Genomic DNA, 19,871 nt, shown 5'->3' with positions numbered 1-19,871 from the left:
GTAAAGCCATGCAGGTACTAGCAAACTCATTATTATAAACTAGTATGAGGAAGGATACAATATTTTACTTCATAGATTTGATGCATGGGCTGTGCACAAAATTTTAATCGGGTTACTAGAACTAAAATCCTCAAGCAATGATAAAACGTAGCCGGGCAAACACTGAAGTCGCCTCAAGCGCCAAAGTCGTTGTTTTCAAATGTCGTTTTTTTTTTTTGCGAATACAAGAACGTGTATAGTATAAAGATCAATATCTTAGACAATGGCTCCGAAAAGCCGAATTAAATACAAAGATATTATGGTTAGCTGCAAAAATGATTGAGATCGTTGGAAAATGGTTGCAGCAAGGATGCGTTTTTTCCAGAAATAGAAGGAAAGGGCGGAGTTTGCCTTAGATGGCCAATACTGAGACGGGCTTAGTAACAACAGATATCAATGTCGCGATTTTGTGTCGTTCATAAATTCAACAACCGGCAAAGGAAGTCAGGATGAGAAGTTTTTTGCCACAGAAGCATTTCACACCAAGTTTACTGCAATTGTGGCAATTATTCGATGGGCCATGCCTTTAGAAAAAGTTTTCCGTCTGCCACAACCTTGTTTCAGTTTTGTTTCGGTTTTGCCTCAAGACAGGCGAAATCCTGCTGTGAGGAGAATAAATTTCGCAACTAATTGACAACTGACAAAACTTAAAAAAATCAACCGTTCATAATATTTTCTGTCCTTAAATTTCCTATGTTTTGGTTTTTGCAGAATTTTGTAAGCGCGTTTAAGAAAGTTATAAGGTCTGTTTGTTTGATTGTTTGCTAGCACGTATCAAAAAGACAAGTGATTCCCAACTTCCGGTTGTAGCCCAATTTATTTCCGCTTTGTTCCAGGATACATCGTGCACTGTTAAAGATGGCGGACGAAGGAACATGAAAATTTAGCCGAAACAATTAGCTCATAGGGAAAAGATTACAGAAGAATCTCAGGCTTAGCGAAGTCTCTTGCTGATTGCAAAATAGAGGTAAGATTTTAGTCGACTCATCGTGTTCACTACGCTCAAGTATAGGTACGTTTAAACAAAGTCAGCTTCAAGATTGTCCAAGACTTAGGGGTTGTAGGGTCTGCCTAATGTGCGAGCCAGCGAGTCATGCGAGTCACTGTGCGAGCCATGCGAGTCATGCGAGCCAGGTTGCGAGCCATGCGAGCCATGCGAGCCATGCGAGCCAGGGTGCGAGCCATGAAAAATGAAAAATAAAAATATATCAAAAAAAAAATTAACATGTATGTAAAATATATCGTACAATACTACTTACTCATGAGTCCATGCGCCATTTTTGATTGTTTTCAAACCCAGTTTCTCTCGGACAGAAGTATATATTAGAGCCCATTCCTTTACCGCGTTCTTCCTTGGCACGTTACCAAAGAGGTGCAGTGGGTTTTTTTCCTTCCAGTCGGAACAAATTATCAAGAGAGGTAGAAAGTACTTTTTTTTGGCGTTTACTTCTGAAATCATTCAAGTGAGGTAAGTGAGATTCGGATATATGTATCTTTAATGTATTAGTTCCATTTCTTGAACATTTTCAGCACAGCCTCAGACGAGGTTAACATTGCGAAATGTAAAAGTATTTTTTTGTCAACAGTAAATTTTACTTTTTCGGGTTTGTTAGAAAATGGAAATTGAAATGGAACTTCGGCAGAGGATAGAAGAAGAAGGATTTGAAATTGCTTTTAATCCTCCCGGTGATGGAAGCTGTTTCTATCGGGCTGCAGCGTTTCAACTGGGACTTAAGTCGGAGATCTTGCACAACCTCATTTTTAATTATCTGGGAAACCATCAGTTTGACGTAAGTTATTTAACCGTAGTATAAGTGACTGCGTGACCGACAACAGATGATGACATAAGCGACGCCCGATTAATAAGAGTATTAAAAACAAACGGAATGAAATGAAATATTTTTCTTGTACTTAGTTTTTACATCATTTTCCTTAATTGAGCCCTAATCCAAGTCTTTTTTTTTTTTCATTGTACACTAGGGCTCATTATTTTTCCTTAACGTGTATTTATTTTTAAGCCTAATTTTCCTTGCCTCCCAGTTCAGAGGTTCACTTTAAACGAGCTGCATGTATATTTGTCACAATGTTCGTAACAGAGCATCTGAAAAGCAACGTTTTGGGCATCACACTTTTCTCACTGCGCACACTGAAAGACTATTGGGCAGACATTTTTTTTTAGGAAAAATGAATAGTTTAAAGTTTTGAAACCACCTGATAAGCCGTCTCTTGTACGAGGTTTTGTGACATTTTTTTTTTTTTTTTTTCATAATAGGACCAGGGAAATGACCGCTTGGCTTTCTTGTGTGACGTCGATATGGGTGGTGAAAAGGTGCCTGCTGTGTGGTCAGAAGCGTTGAAGATCCTGGAAAAGAATTATGCTAATTCTTTAGTGATTAGCGCCTTTGCAAATGTGATGCACTACAAGATCATGATTATCACAGTGCATGGGGTAAATAATTGTTGTCATCCAATGTTTCACGTTTGTTTCCATTGCTTTCAGAAAACGAGATTAAGTTTTTAACTAAGGAGTAATAAATTGTTTTCTTTACATTTTATTTTACAGGATGACAATTTCGTTAAAGTTGTGGAGCCTCAGTTGGGTCCCTCAGTTGGCACTCTTTACTTCGGACACAGTGGTAATCACTACGTCGCATTGAAGCTCAAGCAAAGGGTGGGATTGGTTACTTCCATGTGCTATACATAATGTAAACAGATGTGCCTGGGTTCGTTTCACAACTTGGGCACATGTTCATATTTGACCTGTGGTACGCAATTTCTGACAAACAAATAATCAATCAGTCAGGCTAACATTGCAACTAACTCGCTAAGATCTGTTTAAATTTCATACAGTTTTTTGGTCCCTGGGTTATATTCAGGACGTCATAGTATTTCTGACTTACTCAACCTTCTCACATTTGTCTCAGGCATCAAGCTATGCAACGGCGGCGAGATCTTCCAAGGGAAATTCTGAGCCACGTACTCGTAGTTTTTCCCCTAAAATCAAAGAGGAACAAAGTGCTCAAGAAATTAAAACATCCTCCGGTAAAACTTTCAAAGCTAAAAGGACAACGACAACAAAGGTACAGTTTTAACGGGGTGACTCATCTAGTTCTAACCACGTAATCGTTTTGGTTCTGCCTTTTTTTTTGGTGGAAGTGGGAAGAGGCGAGGCGGAGATAAAATAAACGTCATTAGCGGTAGATACACTAAGAAACTCATTCTGTTGTGTCTAATTTCAGACACCCAAAGGACGAAAAAATCAAGAGATGGAATGGTGGGAATCCACAGAAGAATACAACCCCGGGACGAGTTTATGGAGAGGACGAAAAATATCCGATGACACATCCTCTTATGGATCGGATCTTGAAATAATTGAAGAAAAGGAAACTCCAAAAGACAAGTCATTAAAGGTATGTAGGAGGAATTTATTCGCGTTTTTAACTAGAAGATACAGAACTTCAACACTTTACCTATACAGGCCTTGGATTTTTTTAATTTAGAAGAGCAAGCAGGAAATTAAGACGACGGTTGCAGATATTAGTGATCAGAGTGTGGTTGAAATAAGCTCCGACGATGGCATGGAGGTCGATTCGCCCCTTAAACAACCTACCCGGAAAAGACAGCGTATTTCATCAGTAAGTGATTGTATACTGACTGACGAAACTGAACACAGAACAAAACGACTGTCCCAATATTCTTCCTCCTTGATTCCTACATCGCCTAGGTGATCACTAATTTACGTTGCACCCTCTTACCCAGAACCTATTTGCACAATCCTGCGCGCCGAAGAACACTGGTCAATGTTTAAGAAAATTAGGCAACCCATCGATCTGAAAAATTTGGTTGTCACGTGACTGTTCCTACATCCGTCTGTCGGTCCGTACGGCCATCCCCATACCTTCAAAAATAATAGAGTAGCAAGCACCATTACTGTAGGCACCTCTGTGGACATCCATGTTACAATTAATTGATAGCTGACCAGTATCACGTAATGATCACAATTGATCGTTTTTTGAGTTTCTTATCCAAGAAAAAAAAATCCTCTTTTCCCGTTATGGTTAATTATTGAAATAAGTAGCTCTGCTTTTATTAGTAGCTTGAAGCCGTGCATGGAAAGAAAATTTAGAAATCAACGTCAATGCGTATATTTGTCCGCTAAGATTGCAGAATTTTTAGACACACAAAAATATATCTGAACCAAAGAACGTTGTGTAGATATCATTTGTAAAAAGTCATTGTTGTAGGTTCTTTTAGGCTCGATTACCAGCCGCTGTTGGAGAGAGCGGCAGAAATCGACCTTAATTTTTTTTTTAATATAACAGGATGACAGCATCGAAGAATTAATCGCCAGTGTAAGTGGACTAAGTTCCAATGACAACACGCCTCAAAAGCCACGTCTACCAGCAGTTAAAAGACCCAAAGAGGACGCCCAGAGGTCACCCGCAAAGCAGAAGCTATTTGATGAAGAGTACGTAATCATTCTTTTATTGATGTAATAGAGTGTTGGGTTTAGGTGAATGGTTTTCTGTTTTGATAAAAATGTGCACAGAATGGAATACAAAAAACTAATTAGTTATAAACGTCAAGGGAGTAAAAACAGGGAAATTCCCTCGAGATCATTACAAGTGCACATGAAAATAAACGTCTCTTTTGTTGTTTGGGAGGGGTAGACTAGATGGCGGCATGCAGATGTGTTAGTGGGGGTTATTATGATACGATATGAAAATAGCCGTGGTGTTTTATCAAAAGTCTATGCTTCTTAAGCAGTTTTCTTCCTGAAGCGTTAACGACCTTTTGCATTTATTGGTAGAGATAGTGACAGCAATGGGGACATCAGTGTTTTAAGAAAGGGACGTAGACTGTATGCCAATCAAGACGAAATTGACAAACTCAAGCCAGTTCAGGTGAAGAAGGTTCCTCTGGCTCCTCAAGGTCCTGTAAAGTATGAAGTGCAATACAATGATGCGGACCCTTTGTCAGTGGTTGTAGACAACTGGAAGTGGGGTAGAGCACAACCATGCAAAAGAGCGGGATTTTGCAAGGGTGGCAGAAGGACGCTTCAATTGTGTCTCGGTTCGCTAGAATGCGCAAACAAGAAGTGCGCATATTTAAAAATTCATAAGTCTCCAAACAAAGTCGATTTTAATCGATCAAAACGTTGCGTTCACTGTCACAGTGAAGCCATTAAAAAGCATTGTTCAGCAAGAAAATATGTTGAAAACGACCGGTGCCACAAAAAAATGACAGTAATCTACTTACAGGAACACCATTGCTCTCCAAAGCAAGAAGAAGATAAGCCGTCTAAAGAGGAAGTAGAAAACATTCTCCGTACAAAACCTACTAAATCAGCAGGTCAACTACAGTTGGACGTTGTACGCGAGGCCTTACTTAGTGGTAAAGAAGTAGACGAGGTGAACGAGATAGCTTTAACATACAGCAACAAAAAACATCTTCAGTATATACAGAGTACCATTAACAAGAAAAAGAGACCTGAAGGATCGGAGATAGAAGCTGTTCAATTGCTTAAGGACGATTTTCTTGCCAGGAAATTAGATGAAAACTTAATTATGTGTGTTGGCGACGATTATGTCATTCTTTCGTCTGAGCATAAGGTGCGATTAGGTGCACTCATTACTCTTGGCATTGTTGACGAACCAGTAAGCCTCGATGGCTGTGAAAGCCGCGCGCAACACTACACAGAGATTGAGATGACCACTTACGACCCCATCTTGAGACGCAATGTCAAATTAGTCAGTATGTTTGCAGCCAAACCAGGTGAAAATTCAGATAACGTAAAAAAAATGGTGCAGTCTTTTGATGCGGCCGTTAACAATGTTCTCCCAAAAGTGGCTGGCCAATATAATGTAGATAATGAAGATGTCTTAGGACGGGGATTAGATCCAAAATCATACGTCGGTGATGAAGGTGGTGCTCTGTGGCGTGGTCTCTGCTTGGTAAAGGGGGAAGACGTAAAAAACAAGACCATTTCAGACTTTTTCCATCTCAAACAAGACATCAACCGTAATTCCGTTTATTTTGGCGACCAAAAAAGTAAAAAGGAATTCAAATCAATAATGATGGATGCGTATAATTCTCCTACCTCTTTGCAGGCAGTAGATGCGGAAAAACGACTTGTAAAACTTATTGAAAAAAAATCAACAAATGTAAAAAAAATGAATTCTTTTAAGGCATGGTGGTGGCGAAGAAAAGCGCGTTGGCAAAAATGGTGCCGCACACAGTCATCGAGCGAAGCATCCTCTGCGGAGGTGGCAAATGCAAAATCTTTGCACGCGTCCGGATATAGGAAAAGTCTGCTGGACGTGGTAACAGCGGAATGCGCAAGCGCTGTTTTGGAGGGTGCAGAAAATAAGAGACAATCCCTTGGCCTAAAGACAGTAGGTCGTGGCCCTTCCGCGGCAGACCGCTCTGATAAGCAATCCCTTAGTATGGCCAGAGCGAGGGAAGCGTCGGCCGACGCAATTCAACAAATCGCAGAGAAGGCAGAGATTATAATTGATGATGACTTTGCATTGGAAACTGACGACGTCGAAAATGCACAGCAGCAGTTTAAAATCAACACAAAAGACACTCACAGGGCGGACAAAAAAAATCAAACAAAACAAAAAAGTAAACAAGTTAAGAAAGTGAAAGATGGGCACGTGACCAAAAAAACAAAAGAAATTATTCCACGACAAGGTTGAAGGAGTTCACATGGACCTACTTCATTGTGATTCCTCTATGACCGAATTCACGTTTAAAGTGCTTGATACAATGGGGTATCTCGAAGAGATTTGCATCAGAAAGGAATCTGCCATCTGCTCATCTGTCTGGTGCAAAAAGGAATGTCACCACCTGATGTGGATTTTCCACAATTTGTTCAACTTTGATAAAGAGCAGCCGATTGTGTACCAGTCAAAATTCACTGATCAACAGTGGAAACAAATAATTGAGGCATTCTCAGAAAACGTCCCACTGCCTAAAGTGACTTGTCCTTCAGAGGATGAGCAACAATATACGATAAACAAAAGAACATCTAAAAAGGACGCTAAATGCGCCACCTGTAAAAAAGAATTATCAGAGGGTAATATCCAAGCCACAACAGAAGGCCCTTACAGGACAATACAGAAGTCCTGGATTAAAAGAACATTCTTCTTTTGCCCTCGTTTACAGTGCATGGGAAAATTGCCGAGGAATTCTTTTATTTGCCCATATAAAACTGGAATGACACTGTTAATCGAAACACCTTTGACTGAACAGCAAAAGAAAGAAATAGACTTGAAAACTTGACTTATTTAACTAAAATATCACCCGCCGCTCTCAAAAACATCATCACGGACGGTGGGCTGATCATTTGTCAGTTTACATGTTCAAAAACATCTCAGTAAAATGGCACCTGTTGCATTTGCGAAGTGATCTTTTTATGCCTATCTACTATTAACTTTTCAAACGAGATATTTCAACTCTGCAAAGCAAGACTTTCACCTTGCAATTGTTAGTAACCAGCTAAGTAAAATAAACCTAGAAAATCAAAACAGTCAAGAGAGCAAGTCAGTTCGAGTTATACCATGGATTCCCGATTTCTTGAACCTCCCAGACAAACAAAAAATGGTTCCAGAAATATCTGGATGAGGTAAATTTCTCCTTTCTTTGTTTGCCTCTGTTTTGCTAATTGGACATAAAGATTGCTCAAATAACAGAAGGTATTATGAAATCGGCGGTTCCAAAAAATCTGGATTATACTGTAATTTTCCATATTGTAGGGAAATTGTGAGCAGCAGCACCAACAATAATAACAAGAACAAAAAACAACAACAACAAAAACATCTCTGTCTCTAAAGATTACAAAGAATGCGTGACTTCGATAGTGTTATGTAATCTATACAGTACTGATGTTATCTGAACATTGATAAATCGTTTTACTACCAAGACGCATCTTCGAAGGTATTTTTCTTCGACATTTTCTCTCCTTTCAAAACATAATATAACAGATCTTAAAATAAATAATTAAACAAATAAATAGCACGAGATAAATACAGTTACATCACGTTTTAGAATCATCTATGAAATTAAAACCGTCGCTACATGTCGCTAGTGTCACTCGCGTCATGTATCATTTAATATACAGCGTTATGTAATTTTTTCTTACGTTTAAATTGTGGCTCGCATGACTCGCATGGTTTTTCTTACGTAAAAACCGTGGCTCGCACCTTGGCTCGCATGGCTCGCATGTTTTTTCTTACGTTAAAACCGTGGCTCGCATGACTCGCATGGCTCGCATCGTGACTCGCATGACTCGCTGGCTCGCATATTAGTAAGACTCGGGGTTGAGTTGTAGCTAGGGATTGTTCCAGTTTATGCTTACATTTCTTTTTTCCGAGCATTGCTCGTATTAATCTTTATCGTGACAAATTACTCAACAGGAAAGGTATTTTAAACCTAGAATGAAAAAATGACATCGAAGGCACGTGAGGTTTGGTTTGTTTCTTTTTAACCCTTTAACTCCCAAGATATGATTGTTAAATCTCCCCTCTCGCTGCTACACATTGTCTTGTAAATAAGTTGTAAGAATTTGTTGTTAAATCAGCATGACAACTTTTCCCTGAAATTCTGATTTTTTTCAGGCTCAGTATATGATGGATGACAACCCTGAATTGGCAGCCTTTGACAACCCATGCCTTTGTTGGAGAAAAGAATGCTCATGCCAGTGAAGTTTATTTTATAAATTATGTAACAGCTTCTCTCTTTTATTTTTATTATCCTTCAAATATTTTTCAACACACAAGAAAAATGTTTATGAACAGACTACTTTTTATGGTGTGTCAGTGTTCTCTGAAATGATTTTGTGAACAAAAGAAACATTTTCCTTCTATAGCAATGCTCTTCATCTTGAATCAAATCTTTAACACAGAGTTTTCCATATTGGATGTAAGGTTTGAAAATTGGGAAATATCACTTGCATATCCCCCAGTTTTAGCTAGGGGATATTCTGTCATGTGATATGTTTAGACCAATTGCCCACAAGCAAATAGTTGAATTTGTTGGATTATAATGGAATTTATTGATCATGAATATTTTTTTATAAAACTAAGGTAGCTGATGTATTGTAAGTGTAATGTGTGGTTTTGTAATTAAGATTTTAAAATATGAAAAAAGAAGAAAAAAAAACAGAGAGAAAGAAAGAGAGCAACTTTGGCTACTGCAAAATACAAGACAACAGATTGCCATTTTTGTCTTTGATTGGTTGATTATAGTGCTAGTATTTTAGCCAATCACAGACCAAGGTCATGGAAAAGCTTAGAAATACTAGATTGTTTTTAGGCTCAATCAATGTTATAAATAGCACTGTGTATGACAAGTAAAAAGATCATTATAGTGTTCAAATTTGTCCCAAATTGTCTACTGTTAGTCAACTAGATGAGATCTTGATTGTTTTACTTCCAAGATCTGAGAGTTGACTCACTCAACTGAAAACCTGACACGGCTTGTATTTAATATTTCACAGAATATGCTTGAGATTATCTTAATGCTCAACCAAAATTTGCCAAGTTGTTTTAGATATTTTATTTCCTTAATGGTGTTTATTTAATTTTTTTCAGGCCCTTCTTTATGGATGCTGTCAGTGTCCCAGAAAGACAACATTACCAAATTAAACATGCCTGTGATAAGGAGTTTTGAGCTCTTAAAGCCTGTATAAGACAAGCAGTAAGTCTCCTTGTAGACTGACCAGGCTCTCTTTTCTGTCTGTGTTTAATTAGCTTTGATACCATGTCAGATTTCAAACCACAAATTCGATTGTTGTCACTACAAGATAGTCAAGGGGGGGGCACAAAAGTGTCCTGTCAGGGTTGGCGGAGATTTCATGTTGCTTGACAGTAGTATATCTTGTACTTGGTGACAGATGTTTAGAATAATTCTTGCTGTCAAGAGACAAAGCGCAATTTAATTACAGGACTTGATTGACTTCTGTTCTGATTATCATCTAGCAACAACTAATTACATTTAATTTACTAGCATAAATTCCCATGATAAATCAAGCATTCTTTTCTGGGTGATAAAAGTAGCTCTTGCACATCTGTTGTACTGAGTGAATACTATAGCAAAAGTGAGCCAAGTGATTAAATACCTAGACAAACAACTCTATTGATTGTTTCTTAAGTGTAGTTTAGTAAAGCTATGTGAACAGGGTTAAGTTCTCAACAGAGAGAGGGATGATAGAAAAAGGAAGCCTTGGTTTTTCAATGCAATGCATTCTTTGCCATACCTGTCCATAGTTTGTTTGAGTTCAAAATTTGTTCATGAGCTTAAACATATTAGGTACTTAATGACTGGCTTTGAGGGAAACAGTAAGTTTTCTTTTCCCAAGACTCTCAACTGTTCCTTGAGCTGAGGCCAAAGGGGAAAATGAGGGTCAAATAAAAAATGGTTTTTGATTTGGGAGGTATAACATTCCCAATTTTAATTGACAGTCATTTGCAAAAATTAAGGACTCGAGATAAATAGAGACTACAGCAAGTCACCTGGACATAGGACTGTTGTGCTTTTTTTTACTTCAATTCAAATACTACCTTTAAAATAATCTAATGATAATCATTATATACTGAAACAAAATGTTTCATTCCTGATTGGTCTATTGTGAATTAATTGAAAAATAACTTTTTAAGTCACTTAATAAGTTACGGGTTTTCCATACTACACTGGCTTGAAATTAAAGCTTTTTAAGATAACTAAACAATGCTAGACATTTTCATAGTTTGAAAAAAAAAACATTTAAACTTGATGTGTCCATAAAATTTGATGTGATCATTCTAATGAATGATCAAATCAAACAATATAATTATCTTAAGGCATTTTCCAACTGGTTAAAAATGTTTTGAGAAATGTGCACCAGGAATGTACAAATAGCAGTATTTGTAAGAGATTTTGTTTAGAACATATCATACATAAAAATGCATAAACAGCTCTTGCATGTCATAATTTATGGTTACTCATTATTTGTTAGGAAAGGTTTCCAAAAGGCACTGCCATGGCTTGTGCAATTACCAAAGCTTTCTAAACATCACTCATGCCTTTGAATTAAGAAATGTACTTGAGCTCATGGGATTCTCCTTACAAATACATGTGAGATTAAATTAGATTCATAGAATTGACCAATAGAAAAAGAGAAATGAAATTCATCATGCTTGGAAGATGATGCTCATGTAACTGTTATGCTGTTATACACATTTCCCATCTGTGCCCTGTGCTCACATGTGTAAATTCCTGCAAGAACACACCGTCAGCCAAGGAAATCGTAGAAGCACAATGATATTATAGAATCTTTAATAAACATGTATACACATGCATTCTCTATTGTCTATTGTAACCTTTTACACTCTAACATCAAACTGAATATAAATGTATATTCTCCATTCTTTTCTCTACACATCTCTTAATGTTCTGACAAGGAGAATTTGCTCAGAAATCAAGACCTTGTTTGTTAGCAATAATTTCCTCTATTCTAATGACCTTGGTGTTTAATTTAGTGATAATAATGCAAAGAGAAATCAGTTGCTTGTCACCATTTGGGGTGTAAGGCTTAGAGAAAGTTAATCTCCAAACAATAGAAAACCTGGTGTGCCTGTCCTTTTGTTTGCTCTGCTACAAGATGTTAGTAAAACAGGGATTCTAATCAGTAAAAAAAATTATCATGTACTAAAATATTTTATCTCTCTGAAGTTTGCCCTCTTGTGTGATGATGTATTTTTGTTGCAGGCAAAGAAAACCAAAGTGTAGAGAGTTGTAAAGAGAGAATAACTGCACTTGTTGCAGTAAAATTTAGAAAGATGTCACAGGGAAACCACTCTCTTTTTGTCTGGGATAAAAAAAAGTTTTAAGGAGACATTTAGGCTTGTGGAAACCTAAACATAATGCAATAGAAGACCCTGTGCTCATGATGAATGCCAAGTTTTTTGTTTGTTTGTTTTTTATTTTGCTTTGTTTTTTTTTCAGGTACATAACTGGAGAGCTGACATCATTGTAGAATTGATGCAAAAGCAAATTATGGTTAATATGAAACATGTGGGAATTACTCTGCATGCTAAGTATAAAGCTTATTCTGAAATGGGGACCATTTTATGATTTCTTGTTTAGTCACCCTAGATATGATATTGTCATTTCCTGTGCACATTTCATTTAAAAAGTGAGATTATATTTCAAAACTGAAGTAGAAGACAATGTGCTAGGTAGTTGAACCCATGAAGCACAGAAAGATCAGTCATTGAACAGAATACTGGGCATGTGATAATGAAAAAGTCAAGTTTTATCTTAGTTTGGTGGCTTCTCATTGAACTTTTGAATTACAATACAATACAATATTTATTTGCCATATACGACATTTACACATGGAAAAAAAAATGAAGAAAATTGATGACAGAAAATAAATGGCGAGAAAACCTGAAAGAAACCACGAGGCTTATAACAAGTCAGGTTTTCTCACTTAAAATAACTAATCTTATATTAGAATTACAATATGGACTTATGGTAATTAACTTTGACCGCGCACACGTACACACACACACACACGCACACACATATTAAGTAAGTTAGTTAAGAATTACTGCCTTACAGAAGCTAATACTTAGAGAGAAGAAATTCCTTAAGCTTTCTTTTAAAAGAAGCGGAGGAGGGAGAACTAGTTATGTCAGAATTTAACGAATTATAAAAGTTTGGACCTTGAAAGTAAATTGAAAACTTCCTGGTGTTCGTTCTGCACAGTGGCAAACGGAAGGACTGAGCATTCCTAGTATTATAATTGTGGATTTGACTATTCAGTAAAAAAAAGTTATTGAATTTGGAAGGGAGTGTAGAGTTCTCGAATGAAAACATAAAAGTACCTAATTGAAACGAATGGATATCATGAAATTTTAAGAGTTTAAGTTCCTTTAAAATAGGGCCAGTATGGGCAATGTATGTAGAATTGCTTACTATTCTTAACGCACGTTTCTGTAAGGTTACAATTCTTTGAAGGTTTGACTTATAGGTACCAGCCCAAGCTAAATTGCAATAATACAAATATGGAAGGATCATAGAATTGTATAAAGTACGAAGGGAGTGAGTAGAGAGAAAAAACCTAGATTTATGAATAATACCTATAGATTTGGATAATTTATTTGTTGTTAAGGATATATGCGATTTCCAGGTCAAATTGTCATCTAATAAAACACCCAAAAACATGGTCTCAGAAACACGAAGAATAGGCTGCTCATTTATGAAAACTTGAAATTCAAAGGATTGCTTCTTTTGCCAAGGCTTGAATACCATAAAATTAGTCTTGGCTAAATTCAAGGAGAGCCGGTTTGCTGCAAACCAGGTTGACAATTTGTTTAATTCTCTATTTAATGTGTTAATTAGGTAAACAGGGTCATTATGGGAGATAAATAAGTTTGTATCATCAGCAAACAAGATTGCATCAAGCAGGGAAGCATTGTTCAAATCATTAACATGCAGGATAAAAAATAAGGGACCAAGAATAGAACCTTGAGGCACCCCACAGGGAATCCCCTTCTAATCATGGTGCTTAGTTGTCATCTAAAATCCACCTGTTTAAAATAAACATTTCTGTCATAGTGTCTTCATCTTTTGTCACTGAGATGTCAAAATGGCTGATCCACTGTGCAACGCTGGTAATGGTTTATTGTTTCTTGTTTCTTGTTATGGCTCTCTAAACATTTTCTACTATACCAACATGGAGAATTTGTCCAACAATCAAGAGCTTCTTTAGTCGGTGATCAGCTCTTTTATTCTGCTGACCTTAATGGAGTGTTTCAGCGTGATATGGTAAGGAGAAATTAGACTGCCAGTCACTCTTAGGGGTTAAAGGGTTACAAACCTGAATCAATCTGTAGCTCGTACAACGGAGGGATAAATCAGCAAGGCTGGATTCTATTATTTATTCTCGCACTAAATGTATGTTAAGGTTTTCATGTCTAACTTTTGTTGGTAATTTTTGTGTTGGCAGGATCACTTAGGAGATCTGTGTAAAGCAATCAGAAACAAAGATGCTGATTTGGCTCGGTGCTGGAGTAAAAGTGAACAGTGGTGTACTGTTACATAGCTTAGGGAAGCAGCAAATGGTAAAATGGTTCCCTCAATATCTTTTTTCTCTCTGAGTATTTTCTCTCCCGCTCGTTTTTTTCAAAGTTTTGTTTATTAAATTCATCCAACCTCCAAAGAGGGTCCATACGCCGATATTGATTGGTTAAGTTTTTTTTTTATATTATTAAACTAGTTCAAAAACTATTTTTCCTTTAACAGTACAATTTAAAAAAATTGGGACCAATTTAGGAAAAGTAGATTCCATATTGTTATTTTCTTTTCCCTTTTCCAAATTAAGATATCATATCAGGTATGTATGCTTACAGTTTACATATTCTATCCCCAGACCCCTCACCAGAGCCACGAGGATCAGGGGACGTCGACACTACACGAGAACACGGGAACTGTAAAAAAGTGTAGCTTACCTCAACAATGAGAAAAGTGATTAAAAGTTTGTTGGACATTATTATTGATAAAAGTCAAGGTGAAGCTGCAGGACAGACAACAAAGCACAGAATTTAGATAAATGTCCAGTTCGGCTCTGCTGAACATATTTCGGCTTTTTGAGAAGTTCCGCTAAGAACGTTTTTATTTCATCGCCAGCGGAATCGCTAACGGAACCATTGAAAATGCATCCCTACCTCTCTTCACCATATTTAGCTAAAAAAAATTTAAAGATTTCTGATACCAAGACGCGAAACAGCGCGTGCTGAAACCAATGGAGATATTTTTGTTGTTGATCTACTGGTGTGATGTTTTATATAGTGACTGAAAGGGTATGACAGAGATGTTTTGTGGATGCAAATAAAGCAGGTGTCGTTTCTGAGATTTGCAAGTGTGTGAATTTATTGAATTATGCGCATGATCACTAGCTGTACTTAAAATCTAGAACATGCATATGCTTTACAGTAAATCATTTAAAGATTATCAAGTCCTTTGAACATTGTCAGATAGGTGTGGTCTCAAGTATTTCCTTGGTTTTTTGCTTCATCGTAAGAATACTCAGGAAATCAAACTTCCTCAGATAGGAGGCAGTTTAGGTCACGGTTTCAAAAATGTTAGCACACAAACGGATTTTTTTTTCTTTTCTTTTGAGTTGAATAGAAAAATGAAATTGATAACAGAATGGTGTATTTATCACTGCACCCGACATTAAAAATTTATGTTTAAAACTAATTTTTAGGTGATACCAAGAATTCATGAATGAAGTTATCCCAGTCGCTCGTCTCCAATTAATTTTTAAAAAGGGGTATGCTCCCGATTAAAGTTAATAATTGAAATATAATATTAAAAAAAAAAAAAGAAAAATCGTCACACTTTACCCGTAGCAAGCTGAACTGAGTCTAGTCACGGGTTATCTTGAGTCTCGTCATCAGTGCCTAAACACAAAATTAATGGAACACATACTCCATCTCAAGGATGTACTAAACTGCTTTAGTTCCCCCATCCACTGCGTTTCCTAGACGGAAAACCTTTACAATTTAATTTGGAAACGAATTTCTTTACGATATGGCGTGAAAGAAAAAAAAAATGATCCTGTCTACCTTAGGAGTGACCATCGGCTCAAGATTGTGACGTCCTATGAAAACATTTATTGCGAAACAGTTCCTTTATTTCTTCTTTTTTCGCATCTGTAGTTCCTTTAATTTGAAGTAAATGGTCTTTCAACAACAACAAAAATAGCTATCTATCCGCTAGCCTGAAATATGCAACAATGACGCCTGTTCTCCAGTTACGTCATCTTACGTCATGGTATCTATGGTTACTGTAGTTCTGGTCACGCGATCCGACAAATTACACGATCTAAGCGTTTGAAAACCATCAGATGCAAACTTTCACAAAGAAACTTCGACAAGTGGAGCTAGTACTCTGTGATTAATGCGTTCAGTAGGAATGTAATCTCCATACAAGCGTAAAGATGTGACGGAAACTATTAATAGTGCAGAGCAAAAGGTTAGTGTTTCGAAACTGAACTGGAGTGTGAGCTTGATGAATACCCTTCCTTGAAATTGTCTACGTCATTTTATTGGCGATGAAATCCGCTTAAATATGAGATTTCATTTTAGTCCACAAATGGACAAACCTTTATCTGGATTATTTATTCTTATTTTGATGATTGTATCGCATGTTGCAGGGAGCTGATAACCAGGCGAAAACGTTATGCTTTCATGACCACAAACCAATACTGCACGAAGGCCTCCGAGTGAGAGCTTCAAGTCAACCTTTGGAGGTGAGGGTTTGTGGATTTTATTCTATATTGAGTTTAGTTTCAGTTTGGGCACGTTAGACTTTCTGTTAATGACATCTCGTATTAAACACATCATTACAACCTCAAGTAAATCTACGCCGCGCTAGCAAGCATTTTACCTCCTCCAGTTTCTTTCGGAAGGTAGTGATCGGCTGCACACAGGCTGAATTACGCATAGAGCTTCAAAAAGACGTTCTTAAGGGTGAAGAATATTGCTCTGGCTATGTCATTTTCAGGCAGGATAGAGGCCCGCATAAATCTGAAGGGAGGAGGGATCGTTGTTTACATTAGAAACTCATTTAACGCATCGATCATCGATAACTTGTCGACAATTACGGATGCTAACTCCCAACAACTCTGGCTTGAAGTCCAGTGCAGGAAATCAAAATCTTTCCTACTATGCGCTGTTTAAAGGCCAGACTCCATGTCCATGTCTAGATTCCTTGACGATTTTACTGCCTCTTTTATAGGCTCGCTTCCTCTAGGGATGGAAATTATGGTTACTGGCGACTTAAATGCAGACTTTTTGCTGGCTTTTCTTGTCATAAGGGCCAAGCTTTGATGAATCTCTGTAATTCACTTAATCTCTCGCAGCTTGTTACACAACCGACAAGGACCACTGATACATCAGTGACGCTAATTGACGTGGCGCTTACAACATACAAGAGCTTTCTTACTAGCTGCGATGTAAATATTTCGGCAGTTGCTGATCATTGCTTGGTGGCGGTCACTTTGAATCTCAAAGCTTCTAGTGTTTTCACCAGAAGCTACAAAAACTACAACCCTGGTTTATTCCGAGGCGATTTGATGTGTGTCCCTTTTCACCTTGTTAATATTTTTGACGACCTCGATGATCAAGTTGAGGTATTCAATAATTTATTCCTTGACACGCTGAATGAACACGCTCAAATTAAACGCATCAAGATCAAGTCATACCCGAATCCGTTCATTACAGCTGAGATCAAACAATCGATGCGCGACAGGTGGCAAAAAAAGGCACGTAAAACAAACGACGCTCCAAAACTGGAGCATTTTAATTTTTTCAGGCAAGAAGTTAAGCGAGTGATGAGAATCGTAGAGAAGGAAAATGTTCGCTCCGAACCACTGAAGTGCAGCAGAAACACAAATTCTGTCTGGGAAGTTATAGATCAATGCCTTCCCAACAAAGATCCACCACTGACTACTGTCGAAGATCCTACGGTCCGAGCGAACAGATTTAGCGATTTCTACGTTTCGGTAGGGGTGGCTGCAGCCCCTAAAGCCAAAGCCCTATGCGATCACAATGGCTTCTCGGATGAGTCAGTCGATGCTACGGACGAACAAATTTGAGTTTCATGCTGTGACGGAACAGGGCATTGAAAAGATTGTTAAGCATATCCCATCAAACAAGGCGCCCGGGCTTGATAGAGTGTCCGCTGGAGTGCTTAAAGACATTCTTCCGGCCACCCTACCCGTCATTATCAATCTGATGAATACTTCGTTCGCATCGAATAGCTTTGCACAGGTGTGGAAGTCCGCAGTGGTCATCCCAAACCTCAAGTCCGGCGATCGTAATGGCCCTGAAAACACCCGTCCTATATCCCTCCTACCGATAATGTCAAAGGTATGCGAGAAAGCTGCTCACGCGCAGTTTATGGACTTCTTGGATAAAATAGCAAGATATCCGGCCTACAGAGTGAAAACAGAAAGTTCCACTCCACTAAAACCGCCCTACTACACTTCACGGACCACGTCATTGAGAAAATGGATGAGAAACGAATATCTGTGGTTGTACTACTCGACATGTCTAAAGATTTCGACAGCATCCAACATGACCCCACTTTAGCCTGGTTTAAGAGTTACCTATCATTACGTATGCAAGTGCTAAGGATTGGCAGTGTCCTATCCGACCCCCTCCCACAGACAGTAGGTGTGGCCAGGGGTCCATTCTCGGTCCAGCTTTGTTCACTTTGTACGTTAACGACCTCCTTTCTGTTCCGGAGAAGTGCCAAGCCATGGGCTATGTAGACGACACCAACCTGCTTTTGGCTCTTCCCCAGTCAGACGTCAATGTTGCCATTCCTGACCTCAGTAGTGATCTCTGCGAGATAGCAAAGTGGTGCTCACTAAACTCTCTGTTAATCAATCCAAGCAAAACTAAGGTCCTTGTCGTTGGCGTACCACAACTAACGCGAAACTTTACCTCATGTCGTTCTATTGGGGAACAATATTAAGCCCTCTCCTGTTGTAAAAGACTTGGAGTTCTGCATGGACTCTGCCGTAACCTTTGACGACCACGTATCTACACTTTCCTCGAGCGGCCTGTATAATTTACATCGTATCAATAGAATCAAACATCTTTTGGACAACAAAACTCTTATTTTAATTATAAATGCTCTTATCTCAGTAGGCTTTTCTATTTGTAGTGGCAGTGACATTTATGTCACGTGACATTTGCAACCATGTGCTTTTGAGAGTCCACCATCTTGCCAATAGACTTGTTGTGCTCCTGGAGTCTCGTGTGTTTTCCTCTCTTGCAAAGCTACTACATTTGGCGACAAGGATAAAAGTCGAACACAATACAAACTTCTCAGGAATTCTGGGCTTTGGCCGTCTGTTTAAGTGGACTAACTGGTCCTGCGGCGTTTGACACAGTTGGCAAGCCTGCCACGTTGGCGCATTTGGAAAGATGAATTTGAGCTTTCCGTGACAGCATCAGGCATGGAAAATCCGGAACAGCAACGAGCCGTCTTTTACTTCTAGCAGGACCGAGCGTACGAGAAATTTCGGTATCATTCCCGAGGACACGAAGGGCGACCCTAAAGACTACAAGAAAGCGATGGAGTCGTTCACGATACTTTCAAATTGAAGAAGAACATTCCAATGGCGCGACAAAACTTTCTAGGAGCTATGCCTGCACCTTGAAACGCTTGAACTGCGTATAAACGATAAGATAATTAATGTTATTGTTGATTCAGGTGCCAGCCTGAACTGCAGTACAAACATCGACAATGTCCCAGCCTCTAGACAACAAAACCGCTCTTAAAGTTAAATTCCCCAAAGGTTTTGAGGGCCTCGGCAAACTAAACGCCAACCAACTGAAGTTACACCAAGATGACAGTGTCCCACCTGTGGCACAACCCCTTCGCCAAATACCATTTAGCAGGAGACAGAAAGTGACAGCAAAGTTGAAACAGTTAGAGGGACTAGATGTCATTGAAAAAGTCAATGTTCCCACTAGCTGGATCAATCCACTTGTGGTCGTAGAGAAGCCCAACGGAGACATTCGCATTTGTTTGGATATGAGACAAGCGAATCGTGCAATCCTCATGGTGAAACACCCAGTTCCCACAGTGGAAGAAACATTACAGGAGATTTCAGAGGCAAAAGTTTCCGGTAAACTCCACCTAAACATGGCGTTTTATCAAATAGAGCTATACTCGCGTGACGTAACCACGTTTGCAGCCCCGGATGGCCTGTATCGATATGGGCGACTTTTCTTTGGCGTCAATATGGTAACAGAAAAGATTTA

General features: G+C 38.4%; 2 protein-coding genes and 3 long non-coding RNA genes across 9 annotated transcripts in view; 4 read left to right on the top strand and 1 right to left on the bottom strand.

Moving 5' to 3' along the window:
- Positions 1 to 871: 871 nt before the first annotated feature.
- On the top strand, positions 872 to 12,375 carry LOC149053083 (uncharacterized). Of its 3 annotated transcripts, none has more exons than XR_016188890.1 (4): positions 872 to 1,006; positions 8,661 to 8,743; positions 9,636 to 9,741; positions 12,028 to 12,375. It is a non-coding gene; the product is annotated as an uncharacterized LOC149053083 (long non-coding RNA). The 3 variants fall into 3 exon arrangements; XR_016188891.1 differs by having other exon boundaries at positions 8,661 to 8,766; XR_016188889.1 differs by having other exon boundaries at positions 8,661 to 9,741.
- On the top strand, positions 1,116 to 8,157 carry LOC149053084 (uncharacterized). 3 transcript variants are annotated; one of them, XM_089213171.1, is made up of 9 exons: positions 1,116 to 1,173; positions 1,213 to 1,507; positions 1,653 to 1,829; positions 2,312 to 2,488; positions 2,603 to 2,710; positions 2,964 to 3,119; positions 3,279 to 3,449; positions 3,540 to 3,674; positions 4,362 to 4,615. In XM_089213171.1, exons 3-9 carry the CDS (start codon positions 1,656 to 1,658, stop codon positions 4,533 to 4,535), a joined length of 1,095 nt encoding a protein of 364 aa, XP_089069297.1. In that variant the 5' UTR covers positions 1,116 to 1,173; positions 1,213 to 1,507; positions 1,653 to 1,655; the 3' UTR covers positions 4,536 to 4,615. The 3 variants fall into 3 exon arrangements, with proteins under 3 accessions (XP_089069297.1, XP_089069301.1, XP_089069293.1); XM_089213175.1 differs by lacking the exons at positions 1,116 to 1,173; positions 1,213 to 1,507 and adding an exon at positions 7,889 to 8,157 and having other exon boundaries at positions 1,656 to 1,829; positions 4,362 to 4,450; XM_089213167.1 differs by lacking the exons at positions 1,116 to 1,173; positions 1,213 to 1,507; positions 1,653 to 1,829; ... (1 more) ...; positions 2,603 to 2,710; positions 2,964 to 3,119 and having other exon boundaries at positions 3,304 to 3,449; positions 4,362 to 8,157.
- On the bottom strand, positions 1,783 to 7,560 carry LOC149053085 (uncharacterized). The gene is made up of 2 exons (XR_016188892.1): positions 7,522 to 7,560; positions 1,783 to 3,937 (listed from the first exon to the last, which is right to left on the bottom strand). It is a non-coding gene; the product is annotated as an uncharacterized LOC149053085 (long non-coding RNA).
- A 1,485-nt stretch (positions 12,376 to 13,860) lies between the features above and the next one.
- On the top strand, positions 13,861 to 14,940 carry LOC149053082 (uncharacterized). The gene is made up of 2 exons (XR_016188882.1): positions 13,861 to 14,150; positions 14,459 to 14,940. It is a non-coding gene; the product is annotated as an uncharacterized LOC149053082 (long non-coding RNA).
- Positions 14,941 to 15,894: 954 nt separating this feature from the next.
- Positions 15,895 to 19,871, top strand: part of LOC149053079 (uncharacterized) — a 19,324-nt gene continuing 15,347 nt past the window's right edge. The window contains exons 1-2 of the mRNA XM_089182314.1: positions 15,895 to 16,065; positions 16,247 to 16,342. The gene's annotated coding sequence lies outside the window, so the exon portion shown is untranslated. The remainder of the gene's footprint in view (positions 16,066 to 16,246; positions 16,343 to 19,871) is intronic.

This window comes from Pocillopora damicornis, chromosome 1 (assembly GCF_964200805.1).
Source record: "Pocillopora damicornis chromosome 1, jaPocDami1.2, whole genome shotgun sequence".
NCBI lineage: Eukaryota > Metazoa > Cnidaria > Anthozoa > Scleractinia > Pocilloporidae > Pocillopora > Pocillopora damicornis.
Note: the sequence above shows the minus strand (reverse complement) of the source record. Positions and strands in the feature narration are given on the sequence as shown.